Source organism: Puma concolor, chromosome B2, assembly GCF_028749965.1.
Source record: "Puma concolor isolate L17-30 chromosome B2, mPumCon1.1.hap2, whole genome shotgun sequence".
Lineage (NCBI taxonomy): Eukaryota > Metazoa > Chordata > Mammalia > Carnivora > Felidae > Puma > Puma concolor.
Genome location: NC_141671.1, coordinates 131,604,223 through 131,629,871, shown reverse-complemented (window position 1 = coordinate 131,629,871; position 25,649 = coordinate 131,604,223). Strand labels below are relative to the sequence as shown.

Here is a 25,649-nt window from a genome sequence, read left to right as displayed (position 1 = left end):
TAGGAAAAAAAAAAAAACAACAACAGATAAACAGAATTGTACTTAGGTCACATATTTTCTTAGCATAACAGCATCAACAAAGCAGACATTCTTTTAAAAAATGTCTTGCAAAAAGAGATTCCTAATTTCTACTAGGTCTTTACCTGGTAGAGGTACGATAAATGTAGTATCACACTATAGCCAAAAAAAACCCAGGTCAGATGTCCTTCAAGTGTCACTGACAAAGAGGAGGGTCAGATGTCCTTCAAGTGTCACTGACAAAGAGGAGGGTCAGATGTCCTTCAAGTGTCACTGACAAAGAGGAGGGTCAGATGTCCTTCAAGTGTCACTGACAAAGAGGAGAGGAGAAAGGCCTTTGCTAAACTCATCCTGGGATCTAGTCTGTGAGTCACACACATCCCCCGCCCTCGATGACCACAGGATAGCATAGGTCATAAGACTTTCTCAGAAACCATTATCATTTCCCTATGAAAGTTCTGCATTGCACACCATGTGCAGCGACATGGCCTTGACTAGCTGCCATAGAACTGCTGAGAAGGCAGGTGCTATTTATTCTCAAATTTTGAAAGTTCAGACAAGTAGAATGAAAAGTTTCAGCAGAGCACCTAAAGCCACTCGGAAAACGTGTACTAGAATGTCATTACTATTACTATTTAACAAACACATAACCCATGTCACGTAAATGTTGGGATTTGGAGACATGCTTATGTCTCTCAGGTTGAAATGCTGAACTAATCACAAAAATGTTAATGTGAGTTATCTATTAACAATAGTGACTAGATCATGGATGGTTTCTGCTTTCAACTTTGTGCTTATCCTTTTTTTTTTTCACATTAATTATTTATTTTGAGAGAGAAAGAGAGAGAGAGAGAGAGAGAGAGAGAATGAGAGAGAGAAGCCCAGGCAGGCTCCACACTGTCAGCGTGCAGCCCGACATGGGGCTCAAACTCATGAACTGCGAGATCATGACCTGAGCCAAAATCAAAAGTTGGACACTTAACTGACTGAGCCACCCAGGCACCCTAACTTTTGCTTATCTTTATTTCCTAATTTCTCTACAAAGAACTTGTCCCTCTTGTAAATAAAAACTATTAATAAAAATATCTCCATACCCTAACCTCTATGATAAATGGACTCTTCAGCCAAAACACAGAGTGATACTACAAACCACAGAGAGTGATTTGACTGAGAGATAAGAAAATCTACTTTGTGGTTGGAAAATGATGAATTTTAAAAAGGGAAGAGACAGGAGGAAGCCTGGAGGCCTCTCTCTGGCTTTCTCCCATCACTGACTGTCTCTGCAATATGCAAGCTTTCCTCCAACAGGCTTTTCAGTGTTGTATTTAAATCCCGTAGTCATAGAGTGTCTCATCTCCCTACATGCATCCCTCAGCTGCTCTAGTTTCTACAGGGAACCTGTGGCTGGGAACTGTGGAAGTAATTCTTGCTACTGAGTTCTGAAAGGGATGAAGCAAGCAGAAAGATATTTGTGGGCCTGAGTCCCCTGTGGTAAAACCATACATCTTGTCTCACAAGAGAAATCAACACTGAGGGTACTTTGTTGTACTCACTGTAAATACTGGTACCTAAACCAGGAGCTGAAATAGTGAACATACCCTATACAAATTGCCAATTAGCATCTATCGGAAAGACTTCCTTGAAAGGAAGTATTTTAATATAGAGAGTGGCAGAGAATCCCATCTCCATGTTCATTTTCATTTTCTCCTCCAAATTTAAGATTTCAGTAGAGGAAGTACAAAGTGGTACACTTGGTGTCAGAAGTCATGGGTTGTAGTCTTGCCCTTATGCCTTCAATAGCAGTGGACCTCAGTGAATTATTTTGCTCCAAAACTTGTTTTCCCCTCTGGGGAATGGGAATGGGAATTCCTTACAGTATTACAAGACTCGATTAAGAGCATACATGTGGGGCACCTAGGTGGCTCAGTCAGTTGAGTGTCTGACTTCTGATTTCAGCTCAGGTCATGATCCCAGGGATGTGGGATCAAGTCCTACGTCAAGCTCCATACTGAGCGTGGAGGCTGCTTAAGATTCTCTCTCTCTTTCTCCCTTTCTCTCTCCCTCCGTCCTTCTCCTCTGCTCATGCTCTCTCTAAAATTAAAAAAAAAAAAGAAAACAAAAAGTTCTGTCTTCATGGAGTTTATACTTGTAGAATATACTTAAAATTATATACTTAAAAAAAGAGCATATGTGAAAGTGCTTTGCACACTAAGTATTCAATAAAATGTCATTATTGTGAAACTTCTGAAAGATGAACTAAATTTTAGTTTATGACTGTGACTAACAGTTCTTTCACTGTTATTTGGAGAGTCTACTATGTGCAAGATCATGTCACTGAACGAGACTAAAAGACAAATAAGGCAACGTTCTTACTCTCAATAGTAGGTTGGCTACTGATCTAAGAGTCTGGCAAAAGTCAGTGAAAGTATTCTTTTAGAATCAATTGGGATATAGAATCTACAAAAAAGAGTACCATATGGTTTATTTTTAATTGTAAATTGTATGCTACACATCCCTCACATTAGTAACATTTACAATTCACTTATAACCATATACATGTGCATTTTTCCTGAGAAATTCAGTCTGAGACTCTTGGGCATATCCCATATGCACATCTGCAATGTGACTTTGTCATTCCCCCATCAAGAGGTAGAGTCTGTCTCTCCAGCCTTGAATCTGGATGAGTCCTGCAACTACTTTAAGCAACAGAACACAGAGGAGGTGAGGTTGTGCTAGTCTGGGATGTAGCCCTTGACTGGCTTGGCATCTTTTGTCTCCTTCTTCCTGGAAGTCAGCTGCCATGTAAAAAAAAAAAATGTGACCACTCTCAGGAGACCATACTGTGAGAAAGCCAAGGTACAGGAAGAGGCCAGGGAGGATGGGGTGCCATGTGGGTGCCTACAGAGGCCAAGAAGCAACAAGGCACAGATGTGACAGTGAGGGAGCCATCTTGGAAGTGGTGAGCAAAATAAGATGGTTAAGTCACTAAACAGTTGATAACCCGAACACTATCTCATCTTACAAATGATAAAATGGAGGTCTTGAGAGATAGGGTGACTTGCTAGATATTGAACGGATGTTAAAGGGCAAAGATGGGGCTCATACGTAGGCCTTCTTACTTCAAGTCCCGCAGTCTTTCCAATGAAACGAGCATAAGAGCCTAAGTCATCCAGATAATTGCCTCAGGTCTCTATGTTGTGTGGGCTGGTTTGTAATTAGGAATAATGAGTCAGTTATAGGCAATGAATATGATGTGAAATTCTAGGGACTGATTATTTGGAAATATGTTATCAGCAAGACATGACTACAGTCAATTAAAGAAATGCAATACTCCTTTCAAAAATTCACTGCAGGACTAACACAATTATATTCCAAGAATTGCTTCCTCTTACTATTTAGAGAAGGTTATGAGAGGAAAAGAGTGATTAAAGACACTTTGTGTTCAGAAAATACAAGTACAATAATCTTAACTCCTTTCTATGCAAATGAGGCCAGAATTTAGGCCTAATGACTTCTCTCATAAATGTAAATGGAACTGATTGTGTAGAAAGATACAGGATAAAACAGCTAGGCTGCTGTAGTGAGATTGGAGCCTGAATGGTGCTGAGCTGGACCCAACACTGGTAAGTCACTGAGCCAAAACCAGGTATTTCTAAGACTGGAACAAAACAAACCCCAGGAGATAGCACTGAGAGCAAATACACAGCATTTTTTGGTACCATGAGACTAATAGAGAGGAAAGAGGAAACAAAAACGACTGAAATGAAGTTTAAAATTGACTAGTGATGACCAGCGATGGAAGGTCTGTTTAATCTCTTCCAGTCAGCTCCGGGGCATCCTGGCCAGGAGCATCAGGTAATTTTTGAAAATATGGGCCCTGCTGCCTTCTCAAATAGCATGAGCGGTGAAGCCAGGATTAACTAGAGCTCCCATCATTTGATGTCTTCTGCTTATTTCTTTGGTAAAAATCTGATGTGGAACAAGGAAGGAATTTCTTGACTACTCATCAAGCTCGATGCTATGCAGAGGTAAGTGTACTCTTCTTTGCTGCCAGGACAACCAGGAACAGGCCAAGAATATCTCGGCAGAGAATCAAAATCTCAGTCTTTCCTGTGACCTGTTTAGACAGTGCATTCCTGGAAGGGTAGTATGTTCATCTTTATGTCCCCGTTATCTAGGACAGTTCTATTTTATTCTCTTATTTTATTATTTTAAGGTTATTTATTTATTTTAAGAGAGAGAGAAAAAGAGAGAGCACTGTCAGTGCAGAGCCCTATATGGGGTGCAAACTCACGAACCATGGGATCATGACCTTAGCGGAAAACAAGAGTCAGATGCTTAACCAACTGAGCCACCCAGATGCCCCTTTCTTCTTCTTTTTAAGTTTATTTATTTATTTTGAGAGAGAGAAAGCATGTGAGCAGGGTGAGGCAGAGAGAAGGAAAGAGAATCCCAAGCAGGCTCCTCACTGTCAGCACAGAGTCCGTTGCAGGGTTCAATCTCACAAACCATGAGATCATGACCTGAGCCAAAATCAAAAGTCAGGCATTTAACCTACCGAGCCACCCATGCACCCCCTAGGACAGTTAATTATTACAAGGGTTTTAATATATAAGTAATTACTGAGTAACTTCTAGGGCAAACCATGTACTATCTGCATTTTCAATTCTCTTTCACTGGATAATTTCATTCATCCATTCATTCACTCATTCATTCATTTATATTTTTTAAGACAGAGACAGAAAGAGAGACTCTCAAGCAGGCTCCATACTCAGCACAGAGCCTGACACAGGGCTCAATTCCACAACCCTGGGATCATGACCAAGAGTCCAACACTCAACTGACTGTGCCACCTAGGTGCCCCTTCACTGGATAATTTTCAACTAGACTGTAAACTGAGGTTTCAAAGCATAATGAAAACATCACCAATGGGGAACAAAGCTTAGATTATCAAGCCTGCCCATGAATGTAACACTGGTAAGTGCTACCATTTATTGATGAGCTAGAACTTCATGAATACATTACCTAATTCTCAAGATGGATATAATTGGCTCTACAAGTAAGGAAACTCAAGTTAAATGATTTAGCCAAGGTCAAACATCTCCCAAGTGGCCAAGTCAGAAATCAAACCCTTAAAAGCCCAGCTCTAAAGCCTGTCCTCTCCTCTGTACCATGGAGCTTCATAGCCTACCCCAGGGAGATGGCAACTGTCAGGTTAACCTTGATCTTCAGGCCAAGTTGATGGCCTTCTCTGGCTCTGCCTATTCTGTCATCTTAAGGCTCATTTATCCACTTCAGCACAGATACAGATAGACATCATCTGTATCTTTATGTTTGTGTATCTGTTTCTAGTGCTGTACTCAAGTACATGTATTTTAAAATTGAAAATTGTATTTTATTTTTTTAAATTTTTTAAAATGTTTATTTATTTTTGAGAGAGAGAGAGAGAGAGAGAGAGAAGGAGAGAGAAAATGAGTAGGGGAGGGACACAGAGAGAGGGAGACATAGAATCTGAAGCAGACTTCAGGTTCTGAGCTGTCAGCACAGAACGTGACACAGGAGCTCGAACTCACAAGCTGTGAGATCATGAGCTGAGCTTAAGTCGGACACTTAACCGACTGAGCCACCCAGGTGCCCTGAAAGTTGTATTTTAAAGGTGAATTAAGCTCAAATTCACAATTAATAAGGCATTTCTCCCACCACTTCTCTTTCCCAATTTGAGCAATTTAATAAGGCTACCGGATTTATGAGATTCTCTACAGCATTCTCCACAGTGTTTTCACAGAATGAGATTTGATTGGTTATTGACTGCCTCCCGACCCCTTCTCTTTACACACTTGAACTTCAAAGATTTTTTTAAATGCAAAGTCGTATCTTAGTGGGGCCAAGAAATAGTAGGAGGAGAAGAGACAGAAGGATGGCCCCTTTAGGAGGCAGGAAGTCCAGTGTTTATTTTGAGAGCAGAGGTGGAAATACTTGATTCCAATATTTGTTTTTCTTTAAATGGGATTTATAGTTCAAAAGTGAAAAAGTAAAACTCTTTTTTACCATGAAAGTTAAATTACAGATTATTATACCTAACTGGTATAAAATACATTACTTATAGAATAAAATATATACTCGTTGAATAAAATACATGATCTTTAACCTATCATTATATATCATGAAGAGTTTTATTTTAAGGTAAAAAGCAACACAAATCCAGAAATGCTTGTTACAATAATGATGTTTAGCACGTATTATTTTCATTCTAAGATGACAAACACACTAAGACCATTAATAGTATCTCTGGGCAATAACTACCATTTCATTATATTCCTCTTTTAACATGTAGAGAAAATAAATAACTATTTTTTTCAGTGTTAGGTAGGTAGAAAAGAATATTTTTAGAAGTCCTTAAAAGTACCATGCACTGATATGCATTATAATTGTTGTTTCTTCTTTTTATATTTTTGAGTATTCTGATTTTTGCTGACAAACATGAGTCATTTGTGTATACACAATATACTATACATTAATGGCATTTTAAATTGTGTTTTTCTATCTTCTATCTTTAAAAAGCATGGAACATTTTTTTAATCTAAAAGAAATGATTCTTATTTTTCGTCAAGGAAAAATATTTTACAATATAAATCCAGTTCTAAAAATGCTGTCCTTTAGAGCTTCACAAGTGTCAGGAGAAATGGGAGAGACAATGTCACAGGAAAAATAATGAGTCTCACATGTGAGGAGGAGGGAGCTGGCTGAGCTCTGGGGCTCAGAGTTTGCTCTGCAGGGGAGATGCCAGTCATGTGCCTTTAAAGTGCTCTTGAACAGACACTAGGCTTGCAGAAGAAAAACTGACCAAGTAGATCTCCCCTGCAGCCTAGAAATCCGGCACAAAAATCTATTTTTGTTTCAACACAAAATTAAAAAGAAAAATCCTCTTATTATAACTAGAGATGAAGGAGTTTAGCCTTCCAACAACAGACATGAGTTAGAAATGACTATTTCTAGGGTATGGAAAATTTAATCATTTAGACTCCTGCTGCTTCCATACTTTGTACCTGCTGTGATCTTTACTCATTTCCCAGGCCACTCCCTACCTGCCTTTGTGAAATTCAGCATTTGAATATCAAGCCAGCTGGGAACGGAGGATGTGGAAATTACATTTGTAAAAGATGGCAGCAATAACACCTCCAGCCCACATGTTCTTCTGCAATATGACCTTGCCAATCCCTCATTGAGAGGTAGAGCGAATTCCCCTCGCTCTGAAGCGGGGCTGATCTTATGACCTACTTATAAGTAATAGAATGTGGAGGAATAAGGCTGGGTGTCTTCTAAAGTAGGGTTAGATAAAGCCATACGGCTTTTACCTTGTTCTCTTGGGCCACTGGCTCTGGAAAAAGCCAGCTACCGTGTAATAAGTGTGACAAGTCTGAGGCCACTATGCAGAAGAGGCCATGTGTAGGTGCTTTGGTGGATAACCTCAACTGAGCCCAGCTTCTGAGCCATCCTCTCTAAGATAACAGATATGTAAAGAAGCCATCTGGGACCCTCCAGAGCAACGTATCTGTCAGTTGAGTAACACTGAGTAACCAGAGTCAACCTCATGAAAAGCAGAAGAATTGCCTAGCTGAGTCCTGACTAAATCCCCAACCCACAAAATCTGTAAGATGGAACAACATAGTTGTGATTTTCAGTCACTAAGTTTTGGGAAGTTCACTGCACAGAAATAGTGACTGGAGCAGGGACAACTGAGAGTCACTAAATAAGAGGTGAGTGACCAAAAGCCCACAACTAGGGGAGGAGAATGTAAGAAAACTTATACAACAGTGTACACAATTTCTTTCATTTTTTTAAAGATTTTTAAAAAAAGTTTATTTATTTCTTTTAGTACTCTCTACATCCAACATGGGGCTTGAACTCATGACCCTGAGATCAAGAGAAGCAAGCTCAGGGCACCTGGGTGGCTCAGTTAGTTAAATGTCTGACTCCAGCTCAGGTCATGATCTCACAGTTTGTGAGTTCAAGCCCTGCATCGGGCTCCACGTTGACAGGGCAAAGCCTGCTCGGGATTCTCTCTCTTTCTGTCCTCTTGCTGCCCGTTCTGTGTGCATTCTCTCTCTCTCTCAAAATAAATAAAAAACTTAAAAAAAAAAAAGAGTTGCATGCTCTTCTGACTGAGCCAGCCAGGCACCTCTATACTATTCTTACAAAACGACATACCTTGACTAGCCCTTCTACTGAAAAACCAAGTAAAATGCTGTATATAACATTAAAAAATTAAGTGTACTAATTAGCTGGTAAGAAAGTAAAAAATACTTCGATGGAAAATAATAAATGAAGATGAAGTGCAGAGAAATGGGGTAAGGAGAGCACTGAAATTGCCTTTGACCTTGAGGGCATTTGCTATGTGGTGACTCCAAGTGGTCATCTTCATAGCTTAGTGAGATACTGAAGACCAGAGACAAAACCTGCCCAAGGTGGAAAGTCTAATACATGATCCTCCTGCCATAGAGAGGGACCCTTATGGTATAGCCTCAGTGAAGGCTATGCTAGAATGTCTGATCCCAGAGAACCGCACAGAAAGTGTCATGCTGATGAAATCTATCCTAAATATATGAATCCATAGGTAGCCCTCACATGGGTTTACAGTGTGAATTCATTGAACTAAGGTGGTCTAAAACAACTCACCTTTATGTTAAAATAATATTGGATAAAATAGTCTTTACAACAGAAAGCATTTCTTGAATAGAGTCTCATAATAAAGGCTTCATCAGGAAAATGTAATTATTCTAAACATATATATCTATTAACACAGTCTCGGAATATAGGAAGTAAAATTGATAGAATTATAAAGAGAAGGGAAGATCCAAATATGTATTGGGAGAGATAACATATTCCTCTCTTGGTATAGGATAGACTAGGCAGAAAAAAAAAAAAAAAAAAAAGCAAGGATAAAAAAGCCAAGGATACAGAAATCTGAATGAGACCAACAAGATTTAGTTTCAGACATATTTTAAATGCCATACCCCCAAACTGAACACACACAGTTTTCAAGGATATATGGAACATTTTATAATTACTGACCATATACTTTTAAAATCCCAGTATTTAAGGCCACACCTCAGACCAATTAAATCAGGATCTTTGGAGGTGGGTCCCAGGGATCAGCATTCTTATAGCTCCTCTGGGTGAGTGTAATGTGTAACCAAGGTTGGGAACCACTGACATACAGCGCCATATATAGCTTTCAGTGCTTATATCAGAAAAAAAGGAAAGAAGAAGGTTAATGATTTAGAGTCCATCTTAAGTTAGAAAAGAACAGCCAGATAAAGGCAAGAAACTTAGAAGAAAGAAGATCAAAGAGCAAACAGCAACATAGAAAACATACTAGAGATGATCTACTCTACAGAGTTAAAGGCATATCTTATATCTTCTAAAGACATCAGCTTTTGGGGCGCCTGGGTGGCGTAGTCGGTTAAGCGTCCGACTTCAACCAGGTCACGATCTCGCAGTCCGTGAGTTCAAGCCCCGCGTCAGGCTCTGGGCTGATGGCTCAGAGCCTGGAGCCTGTTTCCGATTCTGTGTCTCCCTCTCTTCTGCCCCTCCCCCGTTCATGCTCTGTCTCTCTCTGTCCCAAAAATAAATAAACGTTGAAAAAAAAATTTTTTTTTAAAATAAAAAAATAAAGACATCAGCTCTAGGTAAATGAAGAACTTAAATGTGAAAAGCAAAACTATACATTTTTAAGAAAACAGTATAGCAGAATACATTTTGGATTTTGGTATGGGAAGAATTTTTTCAAAGAAACAAAATCACAAGCCATAAAGAAAAAGTGGATAAATTCACTGTATTAAAGGTAAGAATCTCTTTTGTCAAAACATACCATAAAGAGAATACAATGTTATAAGTCGGGAGAAGATAAATATGTATTTACAATATAGATAACTGAAATATAGGAAGGACTCCTATGAATCAACAAGAAATTGATAACCCAAAAGAAAATAGACAAAAGACAGGCACAAAAGTAGAATCCGTATGCAGAATAGGTATGACAATATGCTCAACCTCATTAGTAATTAATGAGAGGCAAAGTATAAGTGCAATGAGATATTATTTCATAACCACTAGGTTGTCAAGTAAAAAAAACAACAAAAAAGGAACAAAAAGCCTGACCATCACATGTTGGCAAGAACATAGAACCATGGGAAGTTTTAACCTTTGCTGGTGGGAGGGTAAACCAGAGCAATTATTTTGGGAAGCTATTGCCACTGCCTAATTTAGCCGAACATTGCTACATTCTAGGACCCAGCAATCCCATTGTAAGGATCTAGCATATAAGGAATGTATGCTAGAAAAAAGTCCTGGATCCGTGTCCCTGAAGATGATACACGAATCTTCATAGTATAGAGCTTGCGAATGTAAAATCTAGAAACTAAGTAATCAACAACTAAATGGATAATTACTTTGTGACTGATACATATGACAAAGTATTATATTTCAGTGAAAAAGAGAAATGATGGCCTAGTGCATTAACCCAGATTCTTTGGTGTTGACTGAATGATGCAACACCCAGAAGTACAGCATATGACGTACTTAGCCTCCAAAACTGGCAAAACTAACAAATATACAGCTATTGTTTAGAGGTATAAATAAGGTGGTTAAACTCCTAAAAAGGAAAGAAAGGAAATAATTAAGACAAAAGTCAGGGTGGTGGCTATTCCTTTTTTTTTTTTTTTTTTAATTTTTTAATGTTTATTTATTTTCGGGGTGGGGTATAAAGGGCAGAGAAAGAGGGAGACACAGAATCTGAAGCAGGCTCCAGGCTCTGAGCTGTCAGCACAGAGCCCGACACGGGGCTCGAACCCACAAACTGTGAGATCATGACCTGAGCTGAAGGCAGATGCTCAACCAATTGAGCCATCCAGGTGCCCTGGTGGTTATTCCTTATGGAAGGGAGAGAAATGCAATTGGGAAGGAGCACACAGAGCTCTTTTCAGGTACTAGTAATATTCAGGGATTAATAAAACAGGTCTCTTCCTTTTATTAGTAAATGGTACATTTGTTTCACACATTCTTCACCATGTGATATAATTCACAACTAAAAAAAATAAAAAACCAAAATGACAGAAGAATGTATACGACCAGAACCGAGATAGGGTTAGGGTTGAGAAAGAAATGTTATCTGTTGTTAATACTCACCCTAAAGACTGCACCTGACCTCAAACCTCGTATTTCTTTGTGAGGTGTCAGACAACACATGAGGTCATAAGTGAAGTCTACTGCTGCTGAACAGAGAGGGGAAAGTGCAGGAAGGAAGGCAAATAAAGCAGTGGAAACCACTCAGAATTACGTGTGAGGCAGTAAAGGGAAGAGCAAAGGGCTGCTGGTTGAGGGCTGTGATTAGGATAAAACACACTCAATAGTCTTAGCTGTGTTTCACATCAGCCCAAGAGGGGCTCCCAGGGGGAGACATGTTTTTCACACCCCATGACAACTTGCCGGAGACCTGGATGTGAGGAGTAGGCAGTAGGCAAATGGCAGGCTCCCGCTGTCCACACCGTGCTTAATGAGATACCTTCAAGGCTCACCTCAAGGGTGGGAGGGGCTTGCCCCCAAATCTTCCCACCTTTCCCCTTACCCTCTCTCAGGACTCCATGCACTCTGCACTCACAGCACTTGTGTCCATGAGTATACCCTCTGACTAGAACACAAGGCTCTCAAGGCCAGGCATTCTTCTTCTTGGTAACCTAGGGAATAGCACAGGGCTGGACTTTACACAGGGAGCCTTAGGGGTGAGGGCAAGAAACCACAGTAAGTAGTTTACAGGCAATTCTTTGTAACCCATAACCTTGACATTTCCTTCAAGAAACAAGGCACTGATTAGCAGTGAGCTTGACACGGACCTGAGTACCAATCTTCTTCATCCCCTGGTGGCTTCCCTCAACCTGAGTGATTTTACCTGCCTTGGAGAAGCCTCTACCTTTAGGGCGTTCCTCAGCCTGTGCTCTCCATCCCAGCCGCAAGGGTCTCCTCCTTGCCTTTTCTACAAACATACGTTCTCCTGCTGCTCCATTGATTATGCCCTACTAATCAGTTACTGGCCTTTTCTCCTATGTATTCAACCTTTCTTTTTCTTTTGGCCCCTTCTTTGTGGCATAAAAGATTGCTCAGGTATTTCTCGTATATATACAAGCTTGCAGCCTCCACAATCATCACCGCTCAACTGATTACCTCCTTCTATGGCTTCTCCTTCATAGCCAAGATTCTTGAGGTTTTATTTTCCTTTTCTCTACTAGTCAGGCTTCCACCCACCAGACTGCTAAAACGTCCCCTCTAGCCACAGGACTAACCACTTGTGACCTGACCTTCTCCTTCCTAGGCTATTGGGCTACGTCTTCTCCTCTTTCCCTACCTCACAGACATTTCTTCTTCATGTTCGACTGCCTCTTCACCAATGTTGGGTCCCTTGGGTGCTATTCTTAGCCTCCCTCTACTCTCTATTCTCATTCCAAACATCCTTCCTTTGTGATCATTTTCCTCCCTCATTTTCATTTCTTCTTGTGAGCAGATGATTTCTGATCTAGATCTCTGATACATGCTTGAATGCAGCAGGTGCTTTACAGAATGAAACCTATTAAAAAGCTTCAGCACGGCATATAATTAAAATACTGAGCTCTAGCATTAAGACTGACTGTGGCATGAGTTTATTTAATACCAAATTTTGCTTAGAGACAAAAATTAGAAATCATTATTTGGGATATTAGGAAAACCCTAAACTGAAGAATTTGAAAACAAAAGGTTAGCAAAATTGTTTGGCTTTGGAACTATATTACTCATAAAATAGTCTTTCTCCATGATGGGACTCACTATACATTTCAAGTTTTTCTGGACTGTGAGCTATGATATTGATTAAGAGTTGGTAAACCATAGCCTGCAGGGGAAATCTGGCCCACCACCTGTTCTTGTAAAAAAAGTTTTATTGGAACGCATATACATCCATTCACTTACCTGTTGTCTATGGCTGCTTTTAGACTACGACAGAGCTGAGCTATTGCAACCAAGACTATATGGCCCACAAAGCCTAAAATATTTACTCTCTGGCTGTTTGTAGAAAAAGTGTGTCAGCCTTCATATAGAGCAATACTTTTTTCACTATTAACATATCCCTTGAAAATGATAACTTGTATAAATTATATTTTCTAAGAGTAAGGAAAAATCATGGCTGTGGAACTACCGTGCCCTCAATCCAGGTATGAATGCAGGCAGGTTACACGGTAACTAAGAACTCATTTTTTCTAAGACTTAGCTGAAAGAACTCCATTGCTATTCCTAAATGGATCACTTAAGTGGCTCAAATAACTAAAGGGAGAAAACTTTTGAGTTATGTGGTAATATCTAGCCTCCTGGGACGACTGAGTATGTGTGTGTTTGCGGGGTGAGGCCACACGGATATTGAAGCTTTGAGAAAAGCAATAAAATCATAAATAAAATCACGGCTAAAACCATGAGGATTTCTTGCCTTGTCTGCAGGTGTTAACCTGGCCCAGGGCTTGTCTGCCCGGCGATCGTAGTCAGGAGACTCGGTGACTTCCACATACTCATTAAACCGCAGGATCCTTCGAGCTTGGAGCTCGGCCACTGTAGGTCTCAGGCTGAGCTGCAGGGGGATAGGGAAAAAAGGACAAGTTCAGGAGACCATTTACAGCCTCATGGTGGCAAGTTGTCTATAGAGAACTTCAAAGTTATGGTTAAACAAGGTCACTTTCAGATATCCAAAAGAGAAAAAAAAGGCAGCAGCATCTTGGGAGTTTCTAATGAGAACCAGAAAGCAGTGTGCCCTAATTCTGAAACTATAAAAATCATCATTGTTAGATAGGTCACAGGCGTTGGCAGCCGTCTGCGTTATGCTATTTTCCCCAACTTGCCTGGCATTGCGATAAAGGCACCTGTCATCCCTGACACAAGGAACACGAAGCCACGCAGACACAATAGCAATCCAGATATAGGATGGCTGGCTTGGAGACTGAATCATCCAGACAAAAGCACTGTAACTTTTCGAAATGAGATCTCTGTTCCTATTATATTAAACCTCTATATTCAGAAATGCACAAAGTTATGACAAAGAAATGGTCCGGTGAAGGGCGTGTCTATGGTGGTCATCTGAGAGAGACTAGAGACCCAGGCCCAGATTTGACATTATCCCGGTGGGAAAAGCTGCTGTGCAGAAATGCACAGGGGCACGGAGTACATTCAGTGAGCCTTAACTGCTTAAAATAGGCTGAGCCCTTTAAGACACTTCTAATAACTTGGATTCCTCCTATGGTCTTAGTCGAATTCAAATTTACAGTTATATTTAATCCACCCATCCCTGTGTATTTGTTCTCCAATCTTGGTCCTTTCCCAAGCCCAAGAATAAAGAGAGATGGCTCTGAGAGACTAAAGATTGTTGGGCCCTAGCTGACAGGCATGATCTACTCTCTGCTACTAAGGTTCATGCTTCTGTGGCCTCTCTCAGTCTGGAGATGCCATAGACCCAGGCCTCTTTTACCCATGGGGTCCATTTCCAGTATCTTTTTTACCCATAGATGTACTGTGTATACAGCCAGACCATTCATTGTCTAAGTGGTCTTCTTTGGAGAGGTTCCTTATGCATACAACTTCAATTTAAAAAAACTGAGCACCTTGACACACAAAAATGATGTGTTTGTGGAAAACAAACAAACAAACAAACAAACCCCCAAAAAACCTTTCCTGAGCCTCAGTGTCCTCTTGAGTAAAATCAGAGGCTGAAGCAGGTCAATGCTCTAACATTCAAGTCACTTGAGCACTCCTATAAGGGCCTGGGTCTACACTCTGAGTTCACCTGAGCTGGGGTATGGCAACCGTGATTCCTTCTAGCTTCATAAAGCCCTGGTAGGCAATGGACAGAGGGAGGAATGATCTAAATGGTTCCCTTATACTCACATGTTGTTCAATCTATATTGCTAGCTTCTTACTGCCTCTCCAGGGCATGTGGGGGTAAGGAGGTAGAGAAACCACTGCCTCTGGGGAGTGCCCAAAAGGCAAGGGACCAGAGGCCACATGGGTCAGAAATTCTCCATCCAGTCTTGCCCTTTAGGACTGTGTTATTAGCGCGATGGAATGTTCTATACCTATGGCAGAGAGCTCTGTAGAGTGGAGGGAAGCGGGAGTCAGGGGGTCAGGCCAGGCTCTGTTGCCTCCCGGTGGGGCCCAAATGGATTGACAAAAGATGAGTGTGTATGGCAGGGGTGAGCATGGACAGTGAGGAGGGGCTATTCTTATTTGTAGCTGGTAACATAACAGCCACCGAATGCCACAAGAGCCATCTCTAGCAATTCAGTTTACAGGAACTCTGTCAGCTTGATCATTACTTGACATGTAGGATCTTTGAAAAAAAAAAAAAAAAAAAGATGAATTAAGGATCTTTTTCCCTAAAAATGAAAACCAAAATCTCTCAAAATAGTCTCCAACTTTTCCATGGGAATGGAGTTTCTTCTGTATGCCTTAGAGTATTTTGCTGTGGACTCCCCAGCCATCTCAGATAAACGTGGGTCAGGTCACACACTTCACTGCAGATGTCATATTTTACTTATCCTGCCTTATCCAGGTGTGAAAGGTATAATCTGAAGAATTACAAGTAAATCTTTATATATTTGTATAAAGATTTATAGTGAAATATAATGAAAGATAAACTCTGATAGTGCTTAATTTTTCCGAAGACTATTGTTATTCTAACACAGAAAAAGCGATGACCCTGGTGCCAGATTTATGTTTTTATAGTGGGTGGAAACAACAGTCTGAGTTTTGGAGGTAAGCCATTTGTCAAGTTAGGTAGCCCAGCAGCAGGCAGGTTGGGCAATCAAATTCACTTAATAAATTCCTGACCCAGCTCACACATGGACTAGTGGCAGATCTTCAATTTAATATTTATGTAATATTTCCAAGACTACACAGAAAACGTGAGCATTTTTAAAAACTGTATATTGAAAAAAAAATTAAAAAAAAAACTGTATATTGAAATGTTAATAATGGTTATCGCTGAATAAAAGACATTTGTGTGGTTTTCTTTTCTTTTTTGTTCCTCTTCGCATTTAAACAAGTATTCACACAGATTACATGCTATATTCGTAATTGGTAAATGTAATTTAAAACTTTTGATTGTTAACTTTTCAAATTAGCATATCATGCAATCGTAAATATAAACATAATCCATATTATATGCATTCCATTGATCTTAATGTCTTTGATTAGGTAGTGAACTAATCGGAGTAATTATTCCTCGGTATCAAATGTAAAGGCAGAGGGCTGATCTGCATTTAAATAATGAAGTATACTCAAAACACACATGATCATTAACAGTCATGTTTTCATCACCTTTCTGCTGAGTCTGCGCTTAAGTTCCATTTTTGCTTCTTGTTCTTCCTCTTCATTCTTTTCTGTTTATGAATGAGGGTGGGGGAGGAAAGGCAGGAAGACTTAGTTACTATAAATGATATTATAATCAGAAAAGTAGATCAGGCCACAACTATTGGACTTAGATAATGATCAAACACTCTGACATAAAAAGCTGTCAAAAGATTTTGCAGAAAGATCGATCATTAATTTATATATTACTTTTTCTCCTTATGGGATCGGTTTCCTTACTGACTATAAACCTTTTTGCTTCCTGACTTCATATTGTGTTCTGAAAAAAACTATAAGGGTGTCCACACTCTGGTGAAAACCTTTCATTGCTGAACATCTCATGGGCTTATAAGCACAATTTATCAGAAGGCAAATAAAAACTTACTTCTGGATCTGGCCTTCACATAAAGATCTGAGACATATCAAAAGAGCAAATTAGAACCATCTGATGCATGTCTGAGTTGATTTCCATTCAAATCCAACCAAAATACTTGATTTTGTCTGCTTTGGTTTCCACAGTAGCAGAATGCAGTCATTTCTTTGGAGTCTGACTTCAAACCAGAATGTTCTGAATGGGGTTATTATGGTGTACTGTTGATGGAGATGATTTATTTTCTTGTGACTTGACTTTCCAAAGTCTTTTTTTTCTCTAGTGCTTCACCAAATAGTAAAATATAACGGCCAATTTAATGAATGCTGTCCAACGGATGGGATTAAGAGAAAAATGACCAGGGATTTTAAAGAAATAAATACCCCTTCAGATCTTAATCATTACTTATTTGATGAACTTTTCTCTGTTGCTTCCAATAGCTCATCGTTTGTTTGATACATGAGCATAGATTTTACTTCTTGGACACCAGTGCTTACAAAAGATGATCTCTTAGAAGATGCTGTTACAAATTCTATTGAAGGAACATCACACAATACAAAAAGGCTCAACCAAAACGTTGAAAAAGAAGTCTTCTATGAAAAGATAAATTTATTTTAAAAATTCAAATAGACTTCTTACTACTAAGATTGTTTTTATAATGAATAAAACATCAGTATTCAATATTTGCACCGATTGTATTTGTTAGTTGAACAGGCTAAATTCTCTATTAACTTCCCATATCTGGACAGAGAAAAGTTTCCACATTCTTCCAAAATACTAATTTTAATTCATAAGAAAAGGAATGCTGAGTCTGGTTATTTAGACAAAGAGTAAACATAAGCTGAAATCACCCTGCGAGATAAGAAACAGGCAGTTAGTACACTTTCAGGAAGTGCCTGTGTGTCAAACAAATTTTGTTATAATTCATATTTCCTCCTATGAAAATACTGTGGGTTTTTCTAATTGCTTCACAAAATATATATCCTTTGATATCCTTAAAATATATCCTTAGGGTCAAATATTTACTTTATATGAGTTGGGCAAGGCATGTAGGTTATAAATTATACATAACAGACAAAAGCTAAATTTGTGGTTCATGTGATTCAAAGGAAGGCTTTACAAGGTCAGCCTTTAATGATATTACTAATAAAAAGAAAAATATAATCTTCAAAGCATTTTAGTCAATTCTTCCTATAAAGTGATTGTGCTATATTTTTAAAGGTACTTTTCAAAGACAGAAAAGTGGATATCTAATATGACTCAAAGCCAACAAATGCTTTAATTTTTGTGAGGGAATATTGGATAATTTCATCTTATTAAGCATACTGTACATCTGAGTGATAGCAAGTTACCTATTTAAAAAAAGAAGGGCCAACTGCAGTTGAGGAAGTTATATAAACAGAATTCTACCATGTGGGAATTCGTTTTTAACATCAGGAGCTGACTTCCTTACATATTTCCATATTTGAAATCATGCTTTTACCTTTTTTATTTTTTTAAGTTTTTTAATGTTAATTTATTTTTTGAGATAGAGACAGAGTGTGAGCAGGGGAGGGAGGGAGACAGAGAGAGGGAGACACAGAATCCCAAGCAGGCTCCAGGCTCCGAGCCGTCAGCACAGAGCCCGACGCGGGGCTCGAACCCACAAACCGTGAGATCATGACCTGAGCTGAAGTCAGATGCTTAACTGGCTGGGCTACCCAGGTGCCCCTGAAATTGTGCTTTTAAAGAAGTTAAAGAAGGTAAGAGGTGGAGGGAAGTCAACATGACTGATCTTCTGAATCTTTTTAAATACTCGTAAAATCTCTTACAAAGAATCAAGGTCAAATCTTAGTTTAAAAAAACTCACTGAATTGAAATGAAATGAAATGAAATGAAATGAAATGAAATGAAATGAAATGAAATGAAATGAAATGAAATGAAATGAAATTTAGTTATTTCTTTTTTGAGAGAGAGAGAGAGAGAGAGAGAGAGAGAGAGAGAGAGAGAGAGAGAACTGGTGAGCAGGGGGAGGGGAAGAAGGAGAGGGAGAGAGAGAATCTTAAGCAGGCTCCAGGCCCAGTGCAGAGCTGACACAGGGCTTGATCTCACAACTGTGAGGTGAGATCATGACCTGAGCTGAAATCAAGAGTGGGACTGACTCAGCCACCCAGACGCCCCTCACTTTTCTTTTTTAACGTTTTCTTTGTTTCTCTGTTTAGTAAAGGACTAATTATACAGTAGGATGTACACCTTTCTGGTCACTCTAAATAGACTGGAGGGATATTCATGAAGGAAGTGACATGACTCATTGACAAACCTTGCCTTTAGTAACTCCATCAAAGCAGGGGGGTGGATATTTCAGAGCAGTCACAGGAAGCATTTGCCATAAACACACAAACAACACATGTGGTTAAATAACCATGGGCACTACAGGAAACCTACCCAGCTAGCAAATGTTGCCCAGAGCATTTTAGGGATGAGCTAAAAGGAGAAGACAGAAAAGCACCAAAACATCAGCAACTGGAATATTATATTCCCGAGTCATCGATTCAGATAAACTAAGTTTAAAAAAAGCCAAATATTTGCGGCACCTGGGGGGCTCCGTTGGTTGAGCATCTGACTCTTGATTTTGGCTCAGCTCAGGATCTCACGGTTTGTGAGTTCAAGCCCCACATGGGGCTCTGCACTGACACTGTGGAGTCCACTTGGGATTCTCTCTCTCCTTCTCTCTCTGCCCCAACTCACTCTCTCTCTCTTTCAAAATAAACAAATAAACTTAAAGCCAAATATTTTTTGTGGGTTTTACATGGTTTTATATGAAACCATGAAATGAAAATGTATTTATACACTTACTTTGAAATGCATCAAAAAAATAACATGGATCAATGTAAGGACAGATATGTGATAAAGCAAGATGTGATAAAATGTTAATAGTAGATTATAAATAGTACATGTATGGGTGTTTACTATAAAAATTTTCAACTTTTCTCTATATTTAAAAAATTTCATAATAAAATGTTGGGAAAAAATACAGCACTCAATGGCCTAATATACTTTTTCTCTAGAGAATATATAGCTATTGTCATAGCTAATCAGATCTGCATCTCCTATGCCTGCCCTGTAAAAGGTGTTCCATGAGTATCTCTTTTTCTGGTAGGCAAAAGTTGACCTTTCAAGCACCAGAACTTGCTTTCTATTTTAATAATATTAAGGACTTGGTTCTAAAATGTACAATTAAACCTAACTTTATAGTTTTGTTTTTTGTTTTTTGTTTAAAAAAGCCTAGATGCAGTAAAATAGGAAAGAGATGGAATAAGATGTGTTATGGTGACTGATAAATTAAGGAATAAAATGTGCCCTTGGTCTCCACTGAAAGTGAGATCTGCACTGACTGCCACCTGACTCATGTTTAATAAACTAATGATGAGCTTGGATTTGACAGCTGCTGAATTAGTTTACTCTGTGAATGAATTCCCTAGTCTGTCAAGAAAAGATGAGCCAGTTAAAATAAGTGTCCTTAAAAACAAACAAACAAACAAACAAACAAACAAACAAACAAAAATACTGGTGGTGCCTGGGTGGCTCAGTCAGTTAAGCGTCCAACTTCGGCTCAGGTCATGATCTCACGGTCTGTGAGTTCAAGCCCCGCATCGAGCTGTGTGCTGACAGCTCAGAGCCTGGAGCCTGCTTCGGATTCTGTGTCTCCCTCTCTCTGCCCCTCCCCCGTTCATGCTCTGTCTCTCTCTGTCTCAAAAATAAGCAAACGTTCCAAAAAAAAAAAAAAACACACACACACAAAAAAACAACCACACCATCTCACAGACTTTTTTTAAATAGTCAATCATACTGCTTTTGAACAAAAGCTGGACATGAAATAAACACACAAAAAAGAGTCATCTATGTGGAAGAACCCAGAGGCACACAGGGGCTGAACACACTATTGTAAGCTATGCCATTCAGTTCCCTGGGGCCACTCAGTGGATTGCTCTGGATGACCTCTACCAGTTGTCTTTTCTGCTTCCCTTGGCCATACAATATTATGGCAGGAGATCGTAAGCCAGTTATCAGCCTCTCCAGACTGGAAATGTGTCTTTTGTTTCCAGAATAAGCATGGTTAGATAAACTAAGAAGGAAGTAAAAAAAGGACTGGAATCAAATCTGAAGTTGACTTTGGCGTTTCCCTCTTCCCTGAACCTCCAGGAAAATGGGGTATAGAAGCCAAGACAGCACTTAAGATCAATGTGTGATAAATTTCTACATCTATGAAATAGTTCCTCAAATAACCAAACAGCAATGTGGTTTGGCACGATTTGTCTCACAGAAGCAGAAAAGAATTACCCAGAATTCGCTCTTCCTTTTTTTATCCCCCCCCCCAAGGTATTGCATCAGACATCCAATAAGACATAATCTTTGTGTTTTAGGAGCTTACAGTCTGCTCTTGAGCTTATCTAAAATTTAGTTCAAGAAATATTTTCCAGGGACCTACTATCAAAAGCCATGAGCTTTTTTGGTTTTGTGTTGTTGTCAAAATTAAATGTTGCTCTCATCCTTCCTCAGAAAACTAAAACACAATTTTATTTGCTTTTCTACCCATGACTTTTTCCATCTCTGTACTGGCTCTTCTACATACTGATGGTCACGTTAAGCCCTTCTTTGGGTTCTATTCCAGTTTTGCTCACAAACAGCCAGAAAAAAGCATTCCAAGGAAAGAATCCCATAGACTGTCAGTTCCTCTCACTGTTCAGTCTTCTTTGTTGAGTTGTCTTAGTAATGGCAAGTATAATATAAACGTATCATTAAAATCTTTCATTCCTGGGGTACCTGTGTGGCGCACTCGGTTAAGCATCTGACTCGATCTCAGCTCAGGTCAGGATCTTGAAGTTCATGAGTCTGAGCCCCGCTTTGGACTTTGTGCTGATGGTGTGGAGGCCTGCTTGGGATTCTGTCTCCCTCACTTCTCTCCCCGCCCCTTTCTCTCTCAGAATGAATAAATAAACTTAAAAAAATTCTTTCATTCCTTAGGAAAAGAAAACAACTCAGATTGAAGAATGGGGATCATCCAGACAAGAATTACCTCTAAAAGCCTGATCGAAAAAGATGTCCAGCATGCCCACAGCTCATTGCTATTGTAGTACTATCCGGAGCTCTGCCCAGCCCTGATGTTTTTATATTTCATACAATAAAAAGCTCTTCTGAAACTGGGTTAATAATATATAAAACTGCAGCTAGGCTCAACTTAAAAATAGCCATTACTTAAGTCACTGTGGTTGGTAACCACATGGACACAGTATATAATGACAAACTGTGCTTCTATTAGTTTTATAGCTTTAACATACGAACTCCAATGAAGTCCTACTGGACTAGTGAGTAAGAAGTAAAGTCAAAGAAAACAGAAGGGAAAAGAGAAAGGGAAAATGAAGTAGGAAAATGAATGGAGAACTCCTTAACTTCTGAGAAATTATAAATAACTCAAAAGGGAAACAGAGTTATCATAACAAAGGAAAATGAAAAGGGCTCAAGAATTTCTTTTACCATAATTCTGTTTTAAATGGAGTCATTTGTTAAACCTGGCAACAAACTGTATTATTAATAATAATATAGGAATGTTTGATTTATTTCCTTGGGGATTCTTTGGCTTTTTCTTTGACATTTATTTGCAAGCAGACTAGAGCATTTTCTTCTATGTAACATTTGGGTAAAAGAATACATGGATATATTTCATCTTTCTTAAAAACAACTGTCACAATCATGACTCTGGTCTGGGGGATATCAGGCTCAAAGCCATAAAATGAAATACAACTTTCAAGAAATTATTTTTTTAATTCTACTTATTTATTTTTAGAGAGCTAGAGAGAGAGAGCGCACAAGTAGGGAAGGGGCAAAGAGAGAGGGAAAGAGAATTCCAGGCAGGCTCCAGGCTATCAGCATGGAGCCCCACATGGGGCTCGATCTCACAAACTGTGAAATCATGACCTGAGCGGAAATCAAGAATTGGGTGCTTAACTGACTGAGCCATCCATGCACCCCATTTTTTTAATTATCTAGAAATGTGATCTAAACGGGCCATTTTAATCATTCGTGAATAAACATGGAGGTTTCCTACTGATAAATGGATCATCTCTGAAGGGAGCTTGTTAATGGTTACATGAGAAATCACCAAATAAGATAAGATACTCACGTTTTAGGATATTTCTTTGCTCTAATTCTTCAGTTGTGGGCCTCTGGCTAAGTCTCCTATGATGACAAAAAGGATATATTGTAGGTTACAAACAAGACCTCCTTGATGCGAAATGTGAAATAAAATAACAAAGAAAGCTTTATTCTTTTCCTGTTTGGGGAAACACAAATCCATTTTACACCTACAAAATAAAAGTCTCCTTTCTGTTAGTTTGGAGACTAAAGACTGTCTGAGACTGCTACCTACTCCCCTGATCCATTCTTCCTCCTCTCTTTTAGATACAGAACCTCCTGAGCTGTAGCTGTGGTCCCCCAACTACAGACTTCTGCCTCCCCAGCCGCAAGGTGCGGTTTTGCGACTGAGTCCTTGCAATGGGATATGAACAGAGTGGTATCTGTAACTTCTGCTTTTTACCCTTAAAATGACTGTGTATTTCCTTTTCTTTCTTTCCTTCTTCCATGGGCTAGAACTCAAACATGGTCATGTGAGCCAGCTTGGATCACGCAGATGAGAATATCCATGGGGATGGAAAAGCAATAGGACAGAAAGAATCTGAGTGTCCAGCTAACTATAAGGAGTGGGTGGGCAGTCCCATGCATCCTGGAGAGTCCACCTACCTCTGGACTGTTCTGTGGAAAGGAAATAAACGTGTGGAAGTGTCTTATTTGGACCACTGCACTTTTTGGTTTCTAACAGAATAGCTTAGCCTATCTCCTAATTAACATACAGATCATTAGAATATAAAGAAGTCTTCTGCTTAAGAGTTCATACTAACTCAAAAGATGGTTGATCCACACTGGACAGTGTAGTAATTCCCGCGAAATACTGCTTTTGTGACCTCAAATGGATTTATAATACATGCAGTAGAGTTATTTTAAGATATATGGACCCTTCCCACCTGCTTTTGAGAAAAGCAGGCTCATTTAAAAAAAAATTTTTTTTTGAGAGAGGGAGCGAGTGCATACATGTGCGTGCAATTGGGCGAAGGGCACAGGGAGAGGGAGAGAGAGAGTCTTAAGTGGTCTCCATGCCCAGCAAGGAGCTCAACTCGGGGCTCGATCTCATGACCCTGAGATCATGATCTGAGTGGAAATCAAGAAGCAGGTGTTTAACCAACTGAGCCACCCAGGTGCCCCAAGCCAGGCTCATTTGTGACTAGTAGCTACCTATTTGTAAACAAAAGCTGAATGTCCTAACGACTCTTTATACCTTTTCTTCGTCTTGTTTACAGTGTTAATTTGTTGTTAATTACAGAAAAAACTTCTTCCGGACGTAGGTTGAGTTTGCACAAATTAAACTATGTATGTATGTAATCTTACTTAAAGATACTATGTAATCTTACTTAAAAGATACTATGAATTATAAATGTTCCAGCTGTGGCAGAAATGGCGTGAGGAAGTGAAATCAATGTTATTTTAAAGACCTCATTAAAAATTTTGTTAAAGTTTAATTTTCATCAGAGCTACCTTGGAAGTAACTTGCATAATTGAGCTTACAAAAGAACCCAGTGAACTACCATGCCACCCAGCCATGTACCCTGTTACACATCTGCACTCTCTCATCCACCAAAGACATCATCCTTCTTTTGTTTATGGGGTTTCCTCCCTCAGGAATACCTTTCTCTCTTTCTCTACCTACAGAAATCATACAAATGACTAAAATAGTACCCTTCGGTTGGGTGTTTGACCTGTCCTATCCTGTCCTGTGAATTCTCTGCCCCTATACAGCAGTCATACAAAGATCACACATCTATTAGAGCACTTACCACACAAGTAATAATAAAGGTAAGACGATAATCATAGCTCTTGTTAGTTCATACTCTTAAAGTCCCAGGTGCTGTGCTAGGTGCTTAACTTACTTATCGTGGATCCTCAAAACAACTCAGCAAGGGAGTAGCCAGTTCCCATTTTACAAATGAGGAAGTAACAGATTAAGTCACTTGCTGAATATCAGGTACTAGTGAAAGTTAGAGCAAGGTCTCACACCCAGTTCTTTTGACCTAGATGTTGGTGCTTTTCACATGACCTCACCAAGGAGTATGTCAGTCTGTCTCTTCCACGACACACGGAGTCCCCTAAGGTAGGGACTATGGGTGATTTATCTTTAACGGCAGTGATCAGATGTGTGATATTTGTAAAGAAACAATTCTGCAAAATTTACATATTTAAAACTACTCAGATAAAATATTTTCTGGATGTGGTCTACGTGCATACTTTCAGAGGCTCTCAAACTTTTAGGGGTGGGGGTAGGATCCTTTTATCAAACAGACAGAAGAGGCTGTTCTGGTTGGATGGTTAAGCCTGGGATGAAGGAGTCCCTCCCGTCCCACCCCTAACACACCCACACTGCCCTGGATCATCCCCCCATAGAAGCCAGAGTGTTCCCTCCAAGAAATCCTTGATGCGGCAGTTGGAAAATCACTGCTCTCTGCTTACTTCACAAGGTTCTCCATCAGCGCCTTGTTTTTGAGCATTTGGTTTGTTTTAGTTGTCACTGCTATAAACAGCCTTGAAATAAACATCTTTGTAAAATATATAGGTGGTTTTTTTTTTTTCTCTTCTGGATTATTTCCTTCTTGTATAGTCTCTCAAATGACCTCACCATGTAAAACAATTACCACGTAAAACAATAGACTGCTACACAATTCCTTTTTTTTTCTTTCACACTGTTAGGTTGTTCTTCAAAAAT

The 25,649-nt window shown here is 39.4% G+C and overlaps 1 protein-coding gene across 1 annotated transcript in view; it reads right to left on the bottom strand.

The window, feature by feature from the left end:
• The window catches only part of PHACTR2 (phosphatase and actin regulator 2), a 293,165-nt gene that overhangs the window by 20,151 nt on the left and 247,365 nt on the right, over window positions 1–25,649 (bottom strand). The window contains exons 11-13 of the mRNA XM_086708411.1: window positions 22,962–23,017; window positions 16,402–16,463; window positions 13,526–13,663 (exon numbers count right to left, since the gene is read on the bottom strand). Of these exons, the coding sequence (XP_086564537.1) occupies window positions 13,526–13,663; window positions 16,402–16,463; window positions 22,962–23,017 (256 nt within the window). The remainder of the gene's footprint in view (window positions 1–13,525; window positions 13,664–16,401; window positions 16,464–22,961; window positions 23,018–25,649) is intronic.